The sequence below is a fragment of the Danio rerio genome, chromosome 18 (assembly GCF_049306965.1).
Source record: "Danio rerio strain Tuebingen ecotype United States chromosome 18, GRCz12tu, whole genome shotgun sequence".
In the NCBI taxonomy this organism is placed as follows: domain Eukaryota; kingdom Metazoa; phylum Chordata; class Actinopteri; order Cypriniformes; family Danionidae; genus Danio; species Danio rerio.
The window spans coordinates 36,155,430-36,173,544 of NC_133193.1; the positions used below are offsets into that span (position 1 = coordinate 36,155,430).

General features: G+C 42.2%; 2 protein-coding genes across 2 annotated transcripts; both read right to left on the reverse strand.

Annotated features, from left to right (window-relative positions):
• Positions 1–5,533: 5,533 nt before the first annotated feature.
• On the reverse strand, positions 5,534–8,527 carry LOC141378812 (extracellular calcium-sensing receptor-like). Its single transcript, XM_073930298.1, has 2 exons — positions 8,416–8,527; positions 5,534–8,305 (listed from the first exon to the last, which is right to left on the reverse strand). Exons 1-2 carry the CDS (start codon positions 8,525–8,527, stop codon positions 7,410–7,412), a joined length of 1,008 nt encoding a protein of 335 aa, XP_073786399.1. The 3' UTR covers positions 5,534–7,409.
• A 39-nt stretch (positions 8,528–8,566) lies between these two features.
• Positions 8,567–10,858, reverse strand: olfcx3 (olfactory receptor C family, x3). Its single transcript, XM_021473303.3, has 4 exons — positions 10,623–10,858; positions 10,244–10,541; positions 9,248–10,072; positions 8,567–9,068 (listed from the first exon to the last, which is right to left on the reverse strand). The coding sequence occupies exons 1-4, from the start codon at positions 10,847–10,849 to the stop codon at positions 8,703–8,705; spliced, it is 1,716 nt and encodes a 571-aa protein (XP_021328978.3). The 5' UTR covers positions 10,850–10,858; the 3' UTR covers positions 8,567–8,702.
• Between the last annotated feature and the right edge of the window lie 7,257 nt (positions 10,859–18,115).

An 18,115-nucleotide genomic window follows, 5' to 3' on the forward strand; every position in this document is an offset into this window, starting at 1 on the left:
ATGACCCTAAGCTCACGACCATAGGTGAGAGTAGGAACGTAGATTGACTGGTAAATCAAGAGCTTTGCCTTTTGGATTAGCTCCTTCTTTACCACAATAGACCGATACACGGACCACATTACTGCTGCCGCTGCACCAATCTCACGTTCCAACCTTTCCTCACTTGTGAACAAAACCCTAAGATACTTGAACTACTCCACCTGAGGTAAAGACTTTCCTCCAACCTGGAGATGGCAAACCACCTTCCAACGGAGCACCATGGCCTCAAACTTGGAGGTGCAGATTCTCATTCCAGCCGCATAAACTAAGCAGCAAACTGCCCCATTGCATGCAGCAGTTCCATGTTCCATGAAGCTAACAGAACAACATCATCTACGAATAACAGATGAAACCGAACCGGACCCCCTCCAGCCCAAGGCTGCGCTTTGAAATTCTGTCCATTAAAATTATGAACAGAATTGGTGACAAAGGGCAGCCCTGCTGGAGGCCAACGTGCACTGGAAACGAGTTAGACTTATTGCCGGCAATGCGAACCAAACTCCTACTCTCTTCATACAGGGACAGCCCTTAACAGAGCACCTCTGACCCTATACTCCCAATGCACCATCCACAGAATGCCATGAGGGACACGATTGAATGCCTTCTCTAAGTCCACAAAACACAAGGAGTGGTTGGGCATTCTCCCATCAACCCTTAAACACACTGGTGAGGGTATAGACCTGGTCCAATGCACCACAAAACCACATTGTTCCTCTTGTATCTTAAGTTCAACCATCGGCCGGATCCTCCTCTCCTGTACCCTGGCATAGACAGATGTACTGTCCCCGACCTCCATGCAATATTGTAGAGGCGTGTCAGCCAAGACAGCCCTACAATATCCAGAGACCTAAGATACACAGGATGAATCGTCCACCCCTGTATCCCCAGTCTCTGCTTCCTCAATATAAGACATGTTAGGGTTAAGAAGATCCTCAAAGTATTCCTTCCACTGTCCGACAACATGCCCAGACAAGGTCAACAGCTCCCCACTTCTGCTGTAAACAGTGTTGGTGTAGTACTGCTTTCCCCTCCTGACGCACCGGGCAGTTTGCAAGAATCTCTTTGGGACCGATCGGATAAATATTCTCGGATATATACCGTTGTATATTCTCCTACCATAATATACCTAAAACACAGATTGCAATAAAAACTCAGCAATGGCAGGGAAAGAGTTAATTGTCCTTGTTCTGGGTGCTGTTTTTCTTTTTCAAAGTTATCTTGAATTTTTGTATTCCCTTTGTTATAAATGTATAGACTTAACATTATCTCTACAACCACCTGCAATCAGATTTACTTTAAATGATTTAATTCAATGACATGAATTGCACCTACAGAAATAAAAACATTGGATCTTGGACGCACATGCTTTTTCCAATTCTATTCAGAACATATACATGGCATGACCAAGGACCAGCTGTAGACTTTTTAATTCAGCTTTGCAATCTGGCCAGATTTCATGCACCACTCCTTCCCCCCAAGAGACCTCAAAGCACACATACAAGAAAGCCTGGTAAGTCTCACTTGGCCAGGCAGGGCTAGCCAGAAATGTAGGAAAAATAAAAGTGGAACTTTCCCTATTCTTTAAACTAGTTGGTATTGTGACTCGAGCAAAGAATGAGCTCACATTAATTTAACTGCATAGCAAAGCCTACTAAGTAGTAGAAGTAGTAGTAGCAATAATATAATATAAGCTAAGCACCCCCTTTTTTGAATAATTAGACTTTACCTGCTACATATTGGTCATTTTTTTATAAGTTAACAAGCTCAACATGTCAAAATGTCCCAAACTGTCTGGTGAGCTGGGGAGGGAAAAAAAGAAAAGAAATGGAAAAACGAGACAAAGACAGGGGTAATGTTATGATAAAGATGATTATTTTGCTTTATCCGAATGATAATTGATAACATTCCTGTCAACCCTCCTGTTTTTGCGGTTTTTGATAACCACCAACTCACCCAGCATATATTTTACGCAGCGGTTGCCCTTCCAACCACAACCCATCACTGGGAAACATCCATACACACTCATTCACACAGACACACGCACACACACTCATACACTTTGGTCAATTTTAGCATACCCAATTTGCCTGTGCCAGATTTCTTTGGACTTGTGGGGGAAACCAAACAAAACCCAGGCAAACACATGGAGAACATAAAAATTCCACACAGAAATTCCTATTGACTCAGCCGAGGCTCGAACCAGCGACCTTCTTACTGTGAGGCGACCATTCTACCCACTGTGCCACTGCGTCGCTATCCTATCATTTAAGTATTTTCCCATATTTCTCCTGTAATCTTTCAATGAAAAGTAAAAGAGATACATTTGTATCTCAAATGTGATATAATTGCAAGAGCTGTTTGCTTTATTTTGGCTTATATAAATGTAAAATATTAAACATAAAAATGTCTGTATTCACTTTATTTGCATTAAAGCTGTGTGTCTATCGTTGCTCCTCCTATGAAACCTCTGAATCAGTGAATGCATGTATTAGTGCTGAACCGCCAACTTATCCAGCATGTTTTTTTACGCAGCCGATGTCCTTCCAACTGCAACCCACCTCTGGGAAATCACACACATTCATTCACACTCATACACTATGGACAATTTAGCCTACCCAATTCACCTGTTGGGTGGCACAGTAGGTAGTGCTGTCGAGGCGACAGCAAGAAGGTGGCTGGTTCGAGCCTCAGCTGGGTTAGTTGGCGTTTCTGTGTGTAGTGTTCATGTCCTCCTCGCGCATGGGTTTCCTCCGGGTGCTTCGGTTTCCCCCACAATCTAAAGACATGTGGTACAGGTGAATTGGGTAGGCTAAATTGTCCGTAGTGTATGAGTGTGTATTTACAGACCCGTTATTTAAGAATAGTTGTTGTTCTTCATCATTCAGAATGCATAAGCAAATGATTAATAAACTATTAACATTTACATTTCTTATTATTCAGTCATTAATACTCACTTTGTATGTTAATAAATGCTTCATTAATTCAACTTCATCCAGGTTTGTGATCTAATCTAAAGTGAGGACTATTAATACTTTGCAAATGCCTAATTAAAAGCTTAGTATCAACTGAACAAAATTCTAATGTTATTCAAGGTATTTAAACTGCACAGTAATTTTATCTTACATAAGATTGCAAAGATTTAATTTTCAGTTGATATAGATTCATTAGAATAACTTGAAATAAATTGAAACTAATGAATGTTCCTATTTTGAATACAAGTGCTTTTAATTGTCATTTTAAAAGGAATTTACATATGTAGTCCTTTCTTTATATATTAGTTCACAAAACTGGATTAATACGTTAATAACACATTTATAGACATGCAAAGTAACCACTACTATATGCCTGAATAATACAATATTTTAATGTTAATTTTAAATTTTTTTATAATTTATTAATCATTGTCTTTTGCAAAAAACAGCAACCTGGTAAATAAGGCAATACTTACTTTAGTAATGAAAAATGAATCATTAACTAAGTATAAAAGTAAAATTTTTACACACATTATACATATGTATAGCTGTATTTATAAACCTCTTACAACTGTTAATGTAAAGTTGATTCGTAACAAATAATGAATAACTATTTTCTAATGCTTAATAAATGATTCATAGCGTGTAGTCTTTTAAGTGTTACCTGAAAAGCTTTATAAATGGAAGCATATAAATAACTGTTTAGCTGTTTTATTGACATTACTGTGTTTAGTTTTCAAATGAAGTTGCTTTTTTACTTTGCTTTTTGTTTCCAGAGATGTTTGTGATTTAGCAGTAAAAGTTTTTTTTTTTAATCCTGTTTTTATGGGGGTTTTTGACAGCAAGACACAGAGCCAGAAGATACTTGCACAAAAGGGATGGAGATGGGCATCTTTAGCATGGTTGAAGACGATGTTGCCACTGTCCAGACCACCCCAAATGTATGCATCTGTCTGTGGTTCTGAACGAACAAATCGTGCAGGAAAATGTGCAAGGTCTTCCAACAGCTGTCGTTCTCCTCTTTAATTTATTCCCTCAATATAAAAAGTTGCCAGGTCATTCCACTGTGGCGACCCCTGATGAATAAAGGGCCTAAGCCTAAGGTTTATTATTAAGCAAACTCATAATGACAAATAACATGTACTTAGGCTGGAATACTGGAAACCATCCCTTTCAGTCAACTTAAAAAAATATTTGGCAGGACTTCAACCACTTAAGTAGAGAAAACTCAAAATTTGCTTTAAAAATTTAAGTTAGTTTATATGTTTACAGTGTAAAGTACATTTATAATGTTAAATTTCTAGTGTTAAAGTGCACATCATTAATGTTAGAGCATACTTAGCATTCCCACATGGTGTATTATGCTGCAGTTTACTCATTCTTTGCATTTTGTTAATTGGCATTTCACTGTAATGACAATAACATTTAAATTGTTGCTAATATATGAATCAATAATATAATTTGTATATCAGAAAATGTATTATACAGTGTATCTGACATCATGCATGAATCTCTGTTTTTCATTTATATTATTACATTTTCTTTTATTCTTGAAATCATGCCTTCTGTCTTCAGATGCGCTGCTGAGCTATCTCAGACCGACCATTGCAAATTATTCGTTCTAACTTTGAATGTGCAATTGTTTTATTTAAATAAAAAGAATGCCCATGATAACGCTATTAAGTTTCTTATGATTATATGTACACTAGCAGTGGAATTTTCTCAGAAGGGATGGGCACCAACTGAAATCTTGTCTAGGGTGCCAAATTAATTAGGGCCCTGCCTGTGGCCAGGACACCTCATCATTTTAAACCTGAACCAGTGCATCATTTTTGATCATTGTTCATCTGCCACTTTCAACCAACTTTTTTCCATCAGTCTCTGTTTTACATTTTCCTCTCATCTGCTTTTTTAGCTACTTACGGCCTATAGAATGTAATTGACTGTGAATGGCAACTGTTCAGTGTCCATGTGTGCTTCCTCTGGGAGCTCCTGTATTTCTTACAGTCCAAAGACATGCAGTTTAGATGAACTGACAAAACCAAATTGTCCATAGTGTGCGTGTCTGTGTGTGTGAATGAGAAAGTTCAACGCAATCTCTCGGCAATAACTTTTTGATTTAGTGGCTAATTCGGATGAATTCGTACAATCTAATTTGTACAATTTAGTACGATTTGCTTATCACCCAATGATAGCTGGAGTTAGGGGTAGGGTTGGGTGCCACGCCTCCTTTTTAAAAATTTTTGTACGACTGAACTCAAATTTGTACGAATTAGCCACTGAACTGACAAAATGTAAAATACTTACGTTTCCTTGTGAGATCAGGCTGGAAAGTTCATGAGTGTTTCCCAGCACTGAGGATTCACTGAGGAACACTGATTTTTTTAAACACGTACCAGAACCACTCTAGCCTAATCAGAACAATTGTGCAATGATGTGATATTTTCAATTAACAAACCATTTGTTGTATTAAAATTGATAGGACCTGATGATATCGAGCTTACATTTTTCTTTTTAATATTAGTTTAAATGTATTAATTTAAAACCTGTAATACCAGTATTACCCCTTATCGCCATTAAAATAACCAGCCTTTCAGGAAAGCCTGATATTTATGTGATGGGTTTACGCAGGCTAAACTAAACTGTGGCCATTTATTAAAACCATAGATTAAAACACTCCCTCACATGAAGTTTGTGATACAACAATTACAGTGGACTGGAGCATTAATTAAGTCCTTACTTTCTGTGAAGTGGGGAGCAGTTTAGGATGGAGCGCAGAGAGAGCGAGAAGCAGATGGAAAAATTTTTGAGCACAGATTGAAAGTTCTTGCTCACATACTTCGTACTACGTCCATTCTACGTTCTTTACACACTTTTTAAAAACAATTTCACAAAGTTCAAATTTAAATTGCAATTATGCATTATATGCTATGTAAGCCATATTTAGGGAAAATATTCAAACTTAAACCTCAATCTGTTCATTTCTCATAATTGTACATTAAAAAAACAAGACTGTGAGAGCAAGAAAAATGGTAAATAGACTGAGATTCAGTGACGATGGAATAAGTTTGACAAAAGTTTTATTGAGTAAAATAATATTTCTTAAAATAATATATAGTGTGTTATGCAATACGACTCCAGAATTTGCCCACTGAGTTTCATATTATCGTTTTCTTAACATGCCTTGTCAGATTAAGCAAATTCCCAACAAGTAACATGTTTTAATTTTCAAACATGTAATTTAATTTTGTATATTGTATTGTAACTCATGAAACATGCATGAGAAGTTAGAATTAGAGTAAACTGTAAGAATAAATACATAGTGTTTACCAACCATTTCCCTGGAGGCACACCAGCAGAACATATTTTAGATGTCTCCCTCATCTGACCCATTGATTTCAGGTCAAGTTCTTTCCAATAGTATCTGGATGCAGCCTTTATGATGCAAGTTGAGATTGCATCACTCAGCAATGCAATCTCAGACACAATGCACTCAATGGAATAAGTGACGTCACTGTGACAGGTAGGGTTAGGGGTGGGGTAAGGTGAGCGCATTAAAAAGCATTGGAGGCAGCTCAGATTGCACTGCACCAGGTCTGCATCCAGACCCCTCTCAGTTGTTCTAATGTTCTGATGAGCTGATTCAGGTGTGTTTGGTTAGGAAAAGGTTGAACGTGTACTGTAGGTGTGCCTTCAGTAAGAGGGATGGGAAAAACACAAATATATAGGACCAATCAGTCTTTTGAATATCTTTTTTAAATTTTCATGTGTGTGTGTGATTTACACAGTAGATAATGACTTTGAATTTATAGACGTTACTCATGAAAATAGATACATTCAGTATAATCCATATAATTTAAACACAATCAACCTTTATACACTACAAACTTTATGAATTTAAGGATTTGACTAGCATTTTCCTGTTTAATTGGTGCTCATCTGCAGTTTAAGCTGTTTATATTGTTTTAGATGCATCCATTTAATATGTGACAAAAGCAGATAATATTCCTGCTATTGCTGAAGTATACCTCTTCTTGTTTGAATTTCTGACGAGGTGAGGCATATTTCAACTGAGCACAGTTAAAAACTCTAGAGAAAACCCAACGGTGTTAAGGCAAGATATGATTTGTATAGCGCACATCAAGGTGTTTTACAAAATGTATAAATCAAACAAAAATATAATAAACATTAAAACAGACTAAATATGCAACTATAAAAAAAAAAAAAATAGTTTACATTTAAAAGTTAAAGGAAATGAGTTACGCCATCTCATAAACTAAAATTAGACAATGTATTTTGCATTGCATTTTTATTAAACTAAAAATTAAATAGCGAACAATGTGGGGGAAAGGTAAAGGGCTATTACTACATTATTAGATGTTGTTGTTGTTGTTGTTGTTATTTTTTCATCATGTGTTTTTTGTCATTTCTCTCTGGTTTCAGTAATACAACATAACATTTAGGAGCAAATATACACATTAAAAGACCAAAGGCAGAAGCTAGAATAGCAAAGACATGGACGGCAACCATATACTTTCCACTTGAGCTCACGTAGACTGGAATGAAGGTTACCCACACAGCAAAAAATATGAGCATGCTGAATGTGATGAATTTAGCCTCATTAAAGTTGTCTGGTAACTTTCTAGCCAAAAATGCCATTAAAAAACACAAGCAAGCAAGAAGGCCAACGTATCCCAGCACACACCAAAATCCAATTTCAGATCCCACAGAACATTCAACAATTATAGTTTCACTCATGAACTTGCTGTTATATGAAGCAAGAGGGGGCTTAGTTGTTAACCATATTATGCAAATAAGTGCTTGCACACATGTGCACAGGATAACACTTGATCTTTGTTTAACAGGACCAAACCACTTCATGACATTATTGCCAGGGATGGTGGCCCTGAAAGCCATTAAAACGACCACAGTTTTTGCCAAGATGCATGAAATACAGAGTGTAAAGCTGATTCCAAAAGCTGGATAGCGAATTTGGCATAGCCAATCAGTTGGCTTCCCTAAAAATGTTAGGCCAATCAAAAAACAAGCACAGAGGAACAAGAGGAGAAGGAAACTTAACTCTATATTGTTTCCACGTACAACTGGAGTCTTCCTATACATTACAAACACACAGAGCACTGCTAATGCTGCACAGGCCCCGAATGCTGAAAATACCCAAAGAATTATTCCCAAGGGCTCCTGAAAGGACAAAAACTCTAAAGTTTTGGGGATGCACCGGTCTTGGGCTTGGTTAGGCCACGTTTCTTTTGAGCATGTCAAGCAATCAATTGAGTCTGTAAAAATAAATGAATAGGTGAAAGATAAAATGTATTTGTATTGTTTATTTATTGACGTTTTTCTTAAAAAAATGTAATTAAGTGACAAAGAGGGAAGAAATTCACACCTGTCTGATTACTGATCTCTCCTTCAGCACATGATATACAGTCAAAGCAGCAGACTGGCTTTCCTTTTTGCCTGGCCTTTCTGGTGCCCGGCAGACAACTTTGACTACACATTGATTTTGGTGCCTAATGACAACAACAGACAGTGCAGTAGAAATGTGTCTAAACTTTATGTGAGTGCATATTACAATGTAAATTTGCAAACAGATACATATAAATTTAAAATCTGAAGTCATTTATAATGTTCTCTACATTATTACACATTTTAACATATTTTGTTTACAATTGTTTAGTGCATAATGAAACCAATATTGCATTTCCATTTAAAGTTACAATACTCCATTTTATTTAGTCCAGTCAAAATCATAAAATAGAGCTGAAGGAAAAACAAACTTAGAGACCAATATCTAGTGATGCGTGGGATGGCACACACCTTCTCTGCTCTGTGCCACATAATTACTGACTCCTCTACCACTAGGTCCTTGTCATCTTCAAGGGAAGCATCATAGAATCCCACCCTGACAAGTTGAAGGGAGCTATCGGATCCTCTTTGCCAGTTCATAAGGTCATAAGATGCAATAGGATCACCATTCTCATCAAATCTGACCTCTTCTCCTAAGATTGTAAAATTTGCTTGTTTCATGTAGTACAGGAGCTTGAGTCATAATTAAGGAAAAGGATGATGTATATTAAAAACATTACAATTATTTGATGGAAAATATTTAGGTTCCACAGATGTTATATTTCACCATTGTGTTAAAATGTATACACTGCTTGATAGTTCCTTATCAGTACAATATAGGCAGAGAATATAAAATGGTGATAAACACACACCTGCCATGGCTGAATTTGATACAGACTCCCACATGTCCCATTCTGGAACGGGCCCTTTCCTGGAACACATGTGCTCATGTCATGCAGTGCATGTGCTATGAGATACACAGCTTTGTAAACATTGTAGGAGACTCTGAGTTGTGACACGTCTGAATAAGTGGTGTACACATTATCCAGATTTTCACTACCATTACAGGCTGGCCAGTTTTGTGCCTGTTCTCCATGTGCATGAGTGTTTAAGGAACCATTCAGTCGACAACGAAAAGTCTCTTCCCAAAACTCAGAGAGGAAATGGGAGGTCTGAGGTCTTATTTCTTTAAGATAACTGCCAAGATGTGGAATATCAGCTCTATGTATGGCAAAACCCAATGTACCCTTTAGCAGATCACCAAATTCCTCCCAGAGGGATTTTGATGTGGCCCAAGCCTCACTGGCGATCCACTGCAGATGTGTGACATTTTGACGTCTGCATTCTTTTAGAATACTATGCAGTTCTGATTCTCCAGAAAAATTTATTATGACTGTGGCAGAAGAGGCTTTTAAAATGTTCACAAGTTCCTCCAATGCATCTTCCATCAGTACAACAGGATAAAAGTGAACATAAGCAGGACAAATATTAAATTGTTCTGATTCTTTAAGGAAGAGCTGGATAGCAAAGTGAGCATAGTCAGAATTCACACCTATCAGTCCAACCCATGTCCATTGAAAATAATTAATAAGTTTTACCAAAGCCTTAATCTGAAATAGGTCACTTGGCATGGTCCGCATGAATGCTGGAAACTCCCTTTTGTTACTGAGACAAGAGCAGGATGCAAAATAGCTCACCTAGAAAATAAAAAATAAAATAAAAAAATAAACAATACTGAATTAGAAATAAAAGAGATAAGTTCAATATCAACACAACTACATATTTATGTGTAACGGTAAAATTACAACCTGCATAAGCAAGACAGAGCTATGGCATAAAGAAATGAATGAAACAATAATGTATTTTACCAATGGTATTTTGAAGGAGCCTAAAGTTCTCAGAACAGTCATGGAGACTCCTGATGCAGCATCACCTACTATCACAGGACTCGGCTGCATTTGTATGTCTTCACAGCTCTGTCCACTGCCCTTTTCTGGCTGTCCATTGACCAGGAGAAGAGACCTCTTCACAGACACTGGTATATCATCACCGCTGTCCCTGATGTGGTAGCCCAGAGACAGATTGGGTAAAAGATCTTGCCGCTGGTTTATTTCTCTCACAGCAAAGATCATTGTCTGCATCCACCTCAAGGCTCGAGGGGTAAAACTGCAAAAAGTCACACACATGCATTGGCATTTCATAATTTCACACAAATTTCAGACAAAACTTTATGAAAGCATGACATACAATTTGTAACTTGTTGGCTTAGGTTTGGTTCTGAAAGAAAACAGCGATGATACAGGGCTAGAATGCAAAGGAAAGATTCCTCCCAAAACCACATCTCCCCGCTGGTAAAAGCTGTATGTGTCTTCATCTCCCTGAAAGACACAGTTTTCCTTGCTTTTATATTGGCTCTGCACACCGATACACAGCAGTGGCCAAAATGAAATCAACACTTTATAAACTCCTGCCATAACTGACACAGAAACGAATCTAACAAATCTAACAGGTACAGCCTATATTGATAATCTGTGATTGAAGGATGTCCTTAAATTAATCAAGCGTACTGTATGCCCCTCCTGGTGTAAGTCTGTTATGTACCAAGCTTGGGAATGTAATTACTTGCTTGAACCAATGATTTTACACATCCAATACACTCTGATCCTTGAGACAATGTGCAATTCAAATCGCATATGTGAAAACATTTTGGATTTCCTGTAAAATATAATAAAGACAGAAAAAGTCTAGTATGGGTAACTGCAGTCTGGAGAAAAGGCGTGGCAAAAGGTAGGGGTGTGGCAAAAGGTTTTTCATTGGTTGAAAGTTTTTTCCGGTAGGGGTGTGGCAAAAGGGTTTTATTGGTCAGGTTTTCTTTCTGGTCAAATGTGTTGGCCAATCAGCAATCACCAAACGCTTGCACAATAGTGTCGGTAAAGACATGACGTTGACAGCTGTAAACAGACATTGTATTAAGATATACGATTAAAACAGGTAATATGTTTAGGTGTCCTTTTGTGTAAATATTTTGAGACCTTTACACATGATACACACTCATCTGCAAAGTCACAAACCTCGCACAGTTTATCACGAACGTAAGTACTAGTTATTTTGCGGTATGCATTTTAATATAATTTGTTTGGGTCATATGTGATGACGTGAACAGCGATCGCTCATAGAAATCTGACACATGAAAATGTGTACGTGCAAATTAGCCTACATATATAACATTCATGTTTATTTTACATCTAAAACTTGTCATTTATGCAACATGCATTTAGAAATATAGCAAGTATGTTCACTTAGAGAAAAAAAGTCCACTGAAATCATATTATAAAATATAGGCTAGTAACATGCATATACATATTTGTAATTCCAATGGTTGAAAACATAAGTGGACTTTTTTGCAACATTTTACAATATCTGTTGCATATATGACACATTTTATGCAATTAAAATCCAAATATGAATGTGTATGTCAACAAGTAATTTCATAATTTTCGTCTATGCATAATGGATGCTACTTTTTTGTTACATTTGAAACTTCTTATTTTAAACATGCTTTACTTTAAATGATTTTAATACATGACTTTTTGATGATGATTCTTGCAGATTTATAATTTATATTATATATTTATTTACATTTTTATATACATTTTATAACATTACCTAGGACATTCCAATGCAGTGTTTCTCCAATAACTGTGAAGTCTTTGCTCATGGTAAGTTTTACAATGTACAATGACAACTGCATTAGTAATTTTAGAACTAAATAACATCTTTTACTTTTAGTCTTGTACATTGCTCCTGAGGTTGAGTTTGACTATTCTGAGGTGAGTCTTTGCTCAACACTTTGTTAGCCAGTATAAAAGAAGAATTTTTAGCATTGCAGTAATTGTCTTTTTATTTAAAACGGGCTATATGACATGCATAAGGAGATTGTGGTGTGGGTTCTTGCTTGAAGACTTAGGGGAAATAATAAATCTTTTTATACATTTAAAGTGATGTCAGTTAGCACTTTGCAATTAATTTTTGAATTCCCTCAAGGTCTCCTTAAGAACGAAAAGACCCATAAATGTATAGAGCTTATTTTGGGCATCTGTACTCTCAGTTCAATGCAAATATAGCAAGTTAACAAGTTGGTATTTTATATATATACACACTCACACACACACACACACACACACACTGGCCACTTTATTAAGTACACCTTACTACAGAGGTGTCAAGGTCATTTCTTGGAGGACCACAGCTCTGCACAGTTTTGCTCCAACCCTAATCTAACACATCTATTCCAAATAATTAAGGTGATCAAGACTCCTTTGAATGCCTTGATGATTTGGATTAGATTTGTTTGATACAGTTGGAGCAAAACTGTGCAGAGCCATTCGTTTGTGGATGTAAAACTGTAGATACAACATCAACAGAGCATGTGGATGACAGAGTTTGCGTTCGCAAATAATATTGCTACTAAATTCATCCCATACTAACACACCTAAAACACACAATTGGCAAAATTGGCTCAAAATCACACATTGTAAACTAAACCACTAAACTAATGTTCAAAATACAATAATAAACTAACACTACATCATGTCTAACAAAACACTGCAAACTTGTTTCAAAATTAAATTATTATTCATAACACTAACACATGTTCTCTTCCAACAGAAACATTCAGTCAATCAGAACACACTATCAATAAAAACACTATCATCAGCTTAAATTACAGAAACTGCATTAGTTTATGTGTCAGCTCTGCCTTTATATTTGAAGCCTCTCTACAGTTTTGTTTTGTTAGGTTTAGTAAATGCAGGCATTTTCTTTCTTTTACTGCAAAAAATTCAATACAAAAATGAAGAAAAAACAATGCTTTATAATATTCACAGTTTATGTAAAAAATAAATACAGACTCAGAATTGCTGTAGTACAGACTTGTTTTGCAATAGGACATCACTGCAAGATATGCAAAAAGAAAAAGCACCGCGATTACAATAAAAAAAAACCAAAGTAATCTTTATTCTGCTCGGCCTTCTGCATTTTGCCACATGTCCTCATCCACATTACACTTGATATCTTCTATGGCCCGACACAGTAACTGTGGGCTTTTGGCCTATTATGTTTCTCCCATGGCGACATCCCCAGCCTCGTCAACATGGATAATTCTATGTGGTGCTTGACTGGCCTCCAACTTCATGACTCTCTAAAAGTAATTAGACACAGTGTATGCAAATGCTGTACTGTACTGTATATCTACTGTATATACTAATGAACTCCAGGTTTATAGAGTAGTTTACTGCAAAACACACTGTGTATAGTACAGTATTGACTGTATTGCATAACCTTACTTGAACACATTGGTGACGTAGTTCTTTGATGCGCTCACTGTTCCTTTCAAAAACCTCAAGAGTCCATAGAACATATGATCATGTGTTTGGGAAAAACTCAACACATGAGTGTGGTTTCTAGATGGGAATCAGCTGTGATGTATATATATACAGTTCCCCTTCGGGGGGAACTTCAGCACTATAAGTGGATTTGATTGTAAAATCCACGCATTGGGAGGATTCGGATCAGAAGCCGCTTGTCTGGAGAGTATTGAACGGGCCAATGAATGAAATTAATTGGCAGCGTAAGCTTGCGCAGGTGTGCGACATCTGCAATTATCTCAGCATATAAGCACACCTGAAGCCAGCAGACGCCATCCTTTTCGCTTCAGATCCTTTCTGAGTGAGTCGATGAGGGTTCCTCTTGCTGATCAGCACTTCAGAGCGAACGAGTGTGTCTCCCGGTCCAGAGTGGGTCTTCGCGGTGGCAGACGGTCGAGCTGGGTTACTCCCTTGCCTGCAGTTCTTTGGGTCCGGTCCTCCAGAGCGGTGCGTATAGTTGCAAACTTTCCTAAAAGAGCAACACAGTCGTGCAGCACGTCCTGTTAAGGATGGCGCTCCTACTGTGCGTTTCTGGATGCGGGGGTTTCCTGGCTCCGGATGATGGACACGATCACTGCATTGCATGTTTGGGGGTCCAGCATGTTAATGCGGTGCTCGCGGGTGGTTCATGTCGTCATTGCGATGCCATGACCGTTGCACAGCTAAGATCGCGGCTAACTTTCGCAAGAGAGCGAGCCACCCCAGTTGCCTCCTGTTCTAAAAAAGCAGCGGGCGCTCGGGCAAATCTGAGGGTTTCAGCGGGAGATAATCCGCCGCCCACGGGCTCGCGGACCTCTCGCTCCTCACGGCGCTCCATCCAAGCTTCGGGTAGTGAGAGTGATCCGTATAACCAGATGGTAGCTCTCACACTCGCTGACACCGGAGATCAGATGTCCTCCGCGGCATCGGAGGGTGGGCTTTCACTGTCCGACGAAGATCCGGACCCGCTCGCCCCCTCCGGGCAGGTGAGCGCTGTCAAATCGGATCCTTAAGCGGACATGTTAGCCGTGCTTTCCCGGGCTGCTTCGGCCGTGGGGTTGGAGATGGTTTATCCCCCAGCTCCGCGGCCGGACCGACTAGATGGGTGCTACGTAGAGGACCAGAAGGCGAAGCCTTCGAAGCCTCTCGTCCCCTTCTTCCCGGAAGTGCACAGTAGGCTCACGCAGTCTTGGAGGGCACCTTTCTCTGCCCGTGCTGCGTGTGCCTCCGCCCTCACCGCCCTTGACGGCGGAACTGCCAGGGGGTATGAGGCGATCCCGTCAGTGGAGCGCGCTATCGCGGTCAATCTTTGTCCGCGCGGCGCCTCTACGTGGCGGGGTTTGCCCCGCCTCCCGTCCAAAGCCTGTAGGTTGTCTGCCTCCCTCAGAGCCAGAGCTTATAAGGCTGCGGGCCAAGCTGCTTCTGCTTTGCACGCGATGGCCACCTACCAGCGCTACCAAGCGCAGGCGCTGGCCGAGCTGCACGAGGGCGGGTCCAACCCAAGCTTATTACATGAGCTGCGCACCGCGACCGACTATGCTCTTCGGACTACTAAGTCCGCCGCGTGTGCGCTGGGGAGGACGATGTCCACACTTGTGGTTCAGGAATGCCACCTCTGGCTAAACCTGGCCGATATGCGCGACGTTGACAAAGTTCGCTTTCTTGACTCGCCCATATCCCAGGCTGGCCTGTTCGGCGACACCGTCGGTGAATTCACCCAGGAATTCAAGGCGGTGAAAGAGCAGTCGGATGCGATGGGCAATGTCATCTATCGGCGTGGCCGTAAGCCCGCTCCGCCCGCCGAGCCATCCACCTCCGCTGTTCCTCGCCGAGGGCGCCCGCCAACGAGTGCTGCCCCGCCCCCGCCTGCGCCTCCGGCCAAGCGGGCGCGGCATTCACCTCGAAAGCAGGCAGCCCCTCCTGCCCAGGGCGCCGTTAAGTCCGGTAAACGGACCGCGAAGCGTCCCTGAGACAGGCCATCCAGAGAAGAGGAAACTTGCTCTTTCCCCGCTGGAGGGCGGGGCCCCGATAACAACGGTACTTTTCAGTGCCACCAAAACATTAGTAAAAGAGCACTTTTTCCCTTCCCCGGATGTGACTGCACGAGTTCTGCCAGTCCGGGACGCGCTGCCTTCCGGCTCGCAGACTCTACGTGCTTCGCCAGTGGCTCACGAGCGCTGGGGGGACGGTCTCCCTTCCCTCAGCCCTCCAGCCCCCTCTCCGGAGTCAGGGTGCGGAGCCAGAGCGAATCGCTCTCCTCCAGCTCTTCCGCGGGACCCTCGTGCTTCCCGGATCAGCACACCCACTCCGCGCTGCCCCACCGCTGGTACGTCAGCGATTGTAGCGATGACTCCATTAGCGAGGGCTCTGCCTGCCTGGTTAGCGCGGGCCAGCCCCTCGCGGTGGCTCATACGCACAATCAGACTCGGTTATGCTATTCAGTTCGCGAAACGGCCCCCCAAGTTTACGGGCGTGTATTTCTCCAGGGTCAACCCCCTGTCTGCCCCTGTCTTGCGAGAGGAGATTGCTGCCCTCCTGGCGAAGGGTGCAATCGAGCCGGTTCCTCCAGCCGAGATGGAGAGTGGGTTTTACAGCCCATACTTCATCGTACCCAAAAAGAGCGGTGGGTCACGGCCAATCCTAGATCTGCGCGTTTTGAACCGCTGTCTGCACAGGCTGCCGTTCAGAATGCTCACGCAGAGGCGCATTCTCCAATGCGTTCGTCCTCGGGATTGGTTTGCAGCCATAGACCTGAAGGACGCGTATTTCCATGTCTCCATTCTTCCACGCCACCGCCAATTTCTGCGGTTTGCGTTCGAGGGTCGAGCGTGGCAGTACAAGGTCCTCCCCTTCGGGCTCTCTCTGTCTCCGCGGGTCTTCACCAAACTCGCGGAGGGTGCCCTAGCGCCCCTTCGGCTCGCTGGCATTCGCATACTCAATTATCTCGACGACTGGCTGATTTTAGCCCACTCGCGGGAGCAATTGATTATGCACAGGGACAAGGTGCTTCGGCATCTCCGCATACTGGGGCTTCAGGTCAACCGAGAAAAGAGCAAACTCGCCCCCGTGCAGAGGATTTCTTTTCTCGGGATGGAGCTGGACTCGATCACCATGGTAGCGCACCTCTCCGAGGAACGCGCTCGCCTGTTGCTGAACTGTCTGAGGGAGCTCGACAGCAAACTAGTGGTCCCACTGAAGTTCTTTCAGAGGCTCCTGGGGCATATGGCATCCGCAGCCGCCGTCACGCCGCTCGGATTGCTCCATATGAGACCACTTCAGCACTGGCTTCACGATCGGGTCCCCAGACGCGCATGGCACGCGGGCACACACCGGGTCTCGGTTACTGCGCTGTGTCGCCGCGCCCTCAGCCCTTGGAACGACCCCTCGTTCCTACAGGCCGGTGTGCCTCTAGGACAGGCGTCCAGCCATGTTGTTGTTTCAACAGACGCTTCCAACACGGGTTGGGGGGCCGTGTGTTGCGGGCATGCGGCTGCGGGCCTCTGGAAGGGGGGCCAGCTGCATTGGCATATCAATCGCCTAGAGCTGTTGGCAGTGTTCCTCACTCTCCACCGCTTTTTACCGGTGCTGGAGCGGCAACACGTGCTGGTCAGGACGGACAGTATGGCGGCGGCGGTGTATATCAACCGCATGGGGGGTATGCGCTCTCGCCGCATGTCTCAGCTCGCCCGCCGTCTGCTCTTCTGGAGTCACCCGCGGCTGAAATCGCTGCGCGCCATTCACGTCCCAGGCACGCTCAATCGTGCAGCCAATGCGCTCTCACGACAGCTGTTACGCCCTGGAGAATGGAGACTCCACCCCGAGTCTGTTCAGCTGATATGGGCGCGATTCGGGGAGGCCCAGATCGATCTGTTTGCTTCCCCCGAGAACGCTCACTGCCAGTTGTTTTTTTCCCTGACCGAGGGCTCTCTCGGCACGGATGCACTGGTCCACAGCTGGCCTCGGGGCATGCGCAAGTATGCGTTTCCCCCAGTGAGCCTGCTCGCGCAGTTTCTGTGCAAGGTCAGGGAGGACGAGGAACAGGTTCTGCTAGTTGCGCCCCTTTGGCCCAACCGGACCTGGATATCAGAGCTCTCACTCCTCGCGACGGCCCTCCCCTGGCGGATCCCTTTGAGAGAGGACCTACTCTCTCAGGGACAGGGCACCATCTGGCACCCTCGCCCCGATCTTTGGAACCTCCACGTGTGGTCCCTAGACGCGAGGAAGACTTAGGTAACCTACCGACTGCGGTGGTTAATACCATCACTCAGGCTAGAGCCCCCTCCACGAGGCGCGCCTACGCCCTGAAGTGGAGTCTATTCACTGAATGGTGCGTCT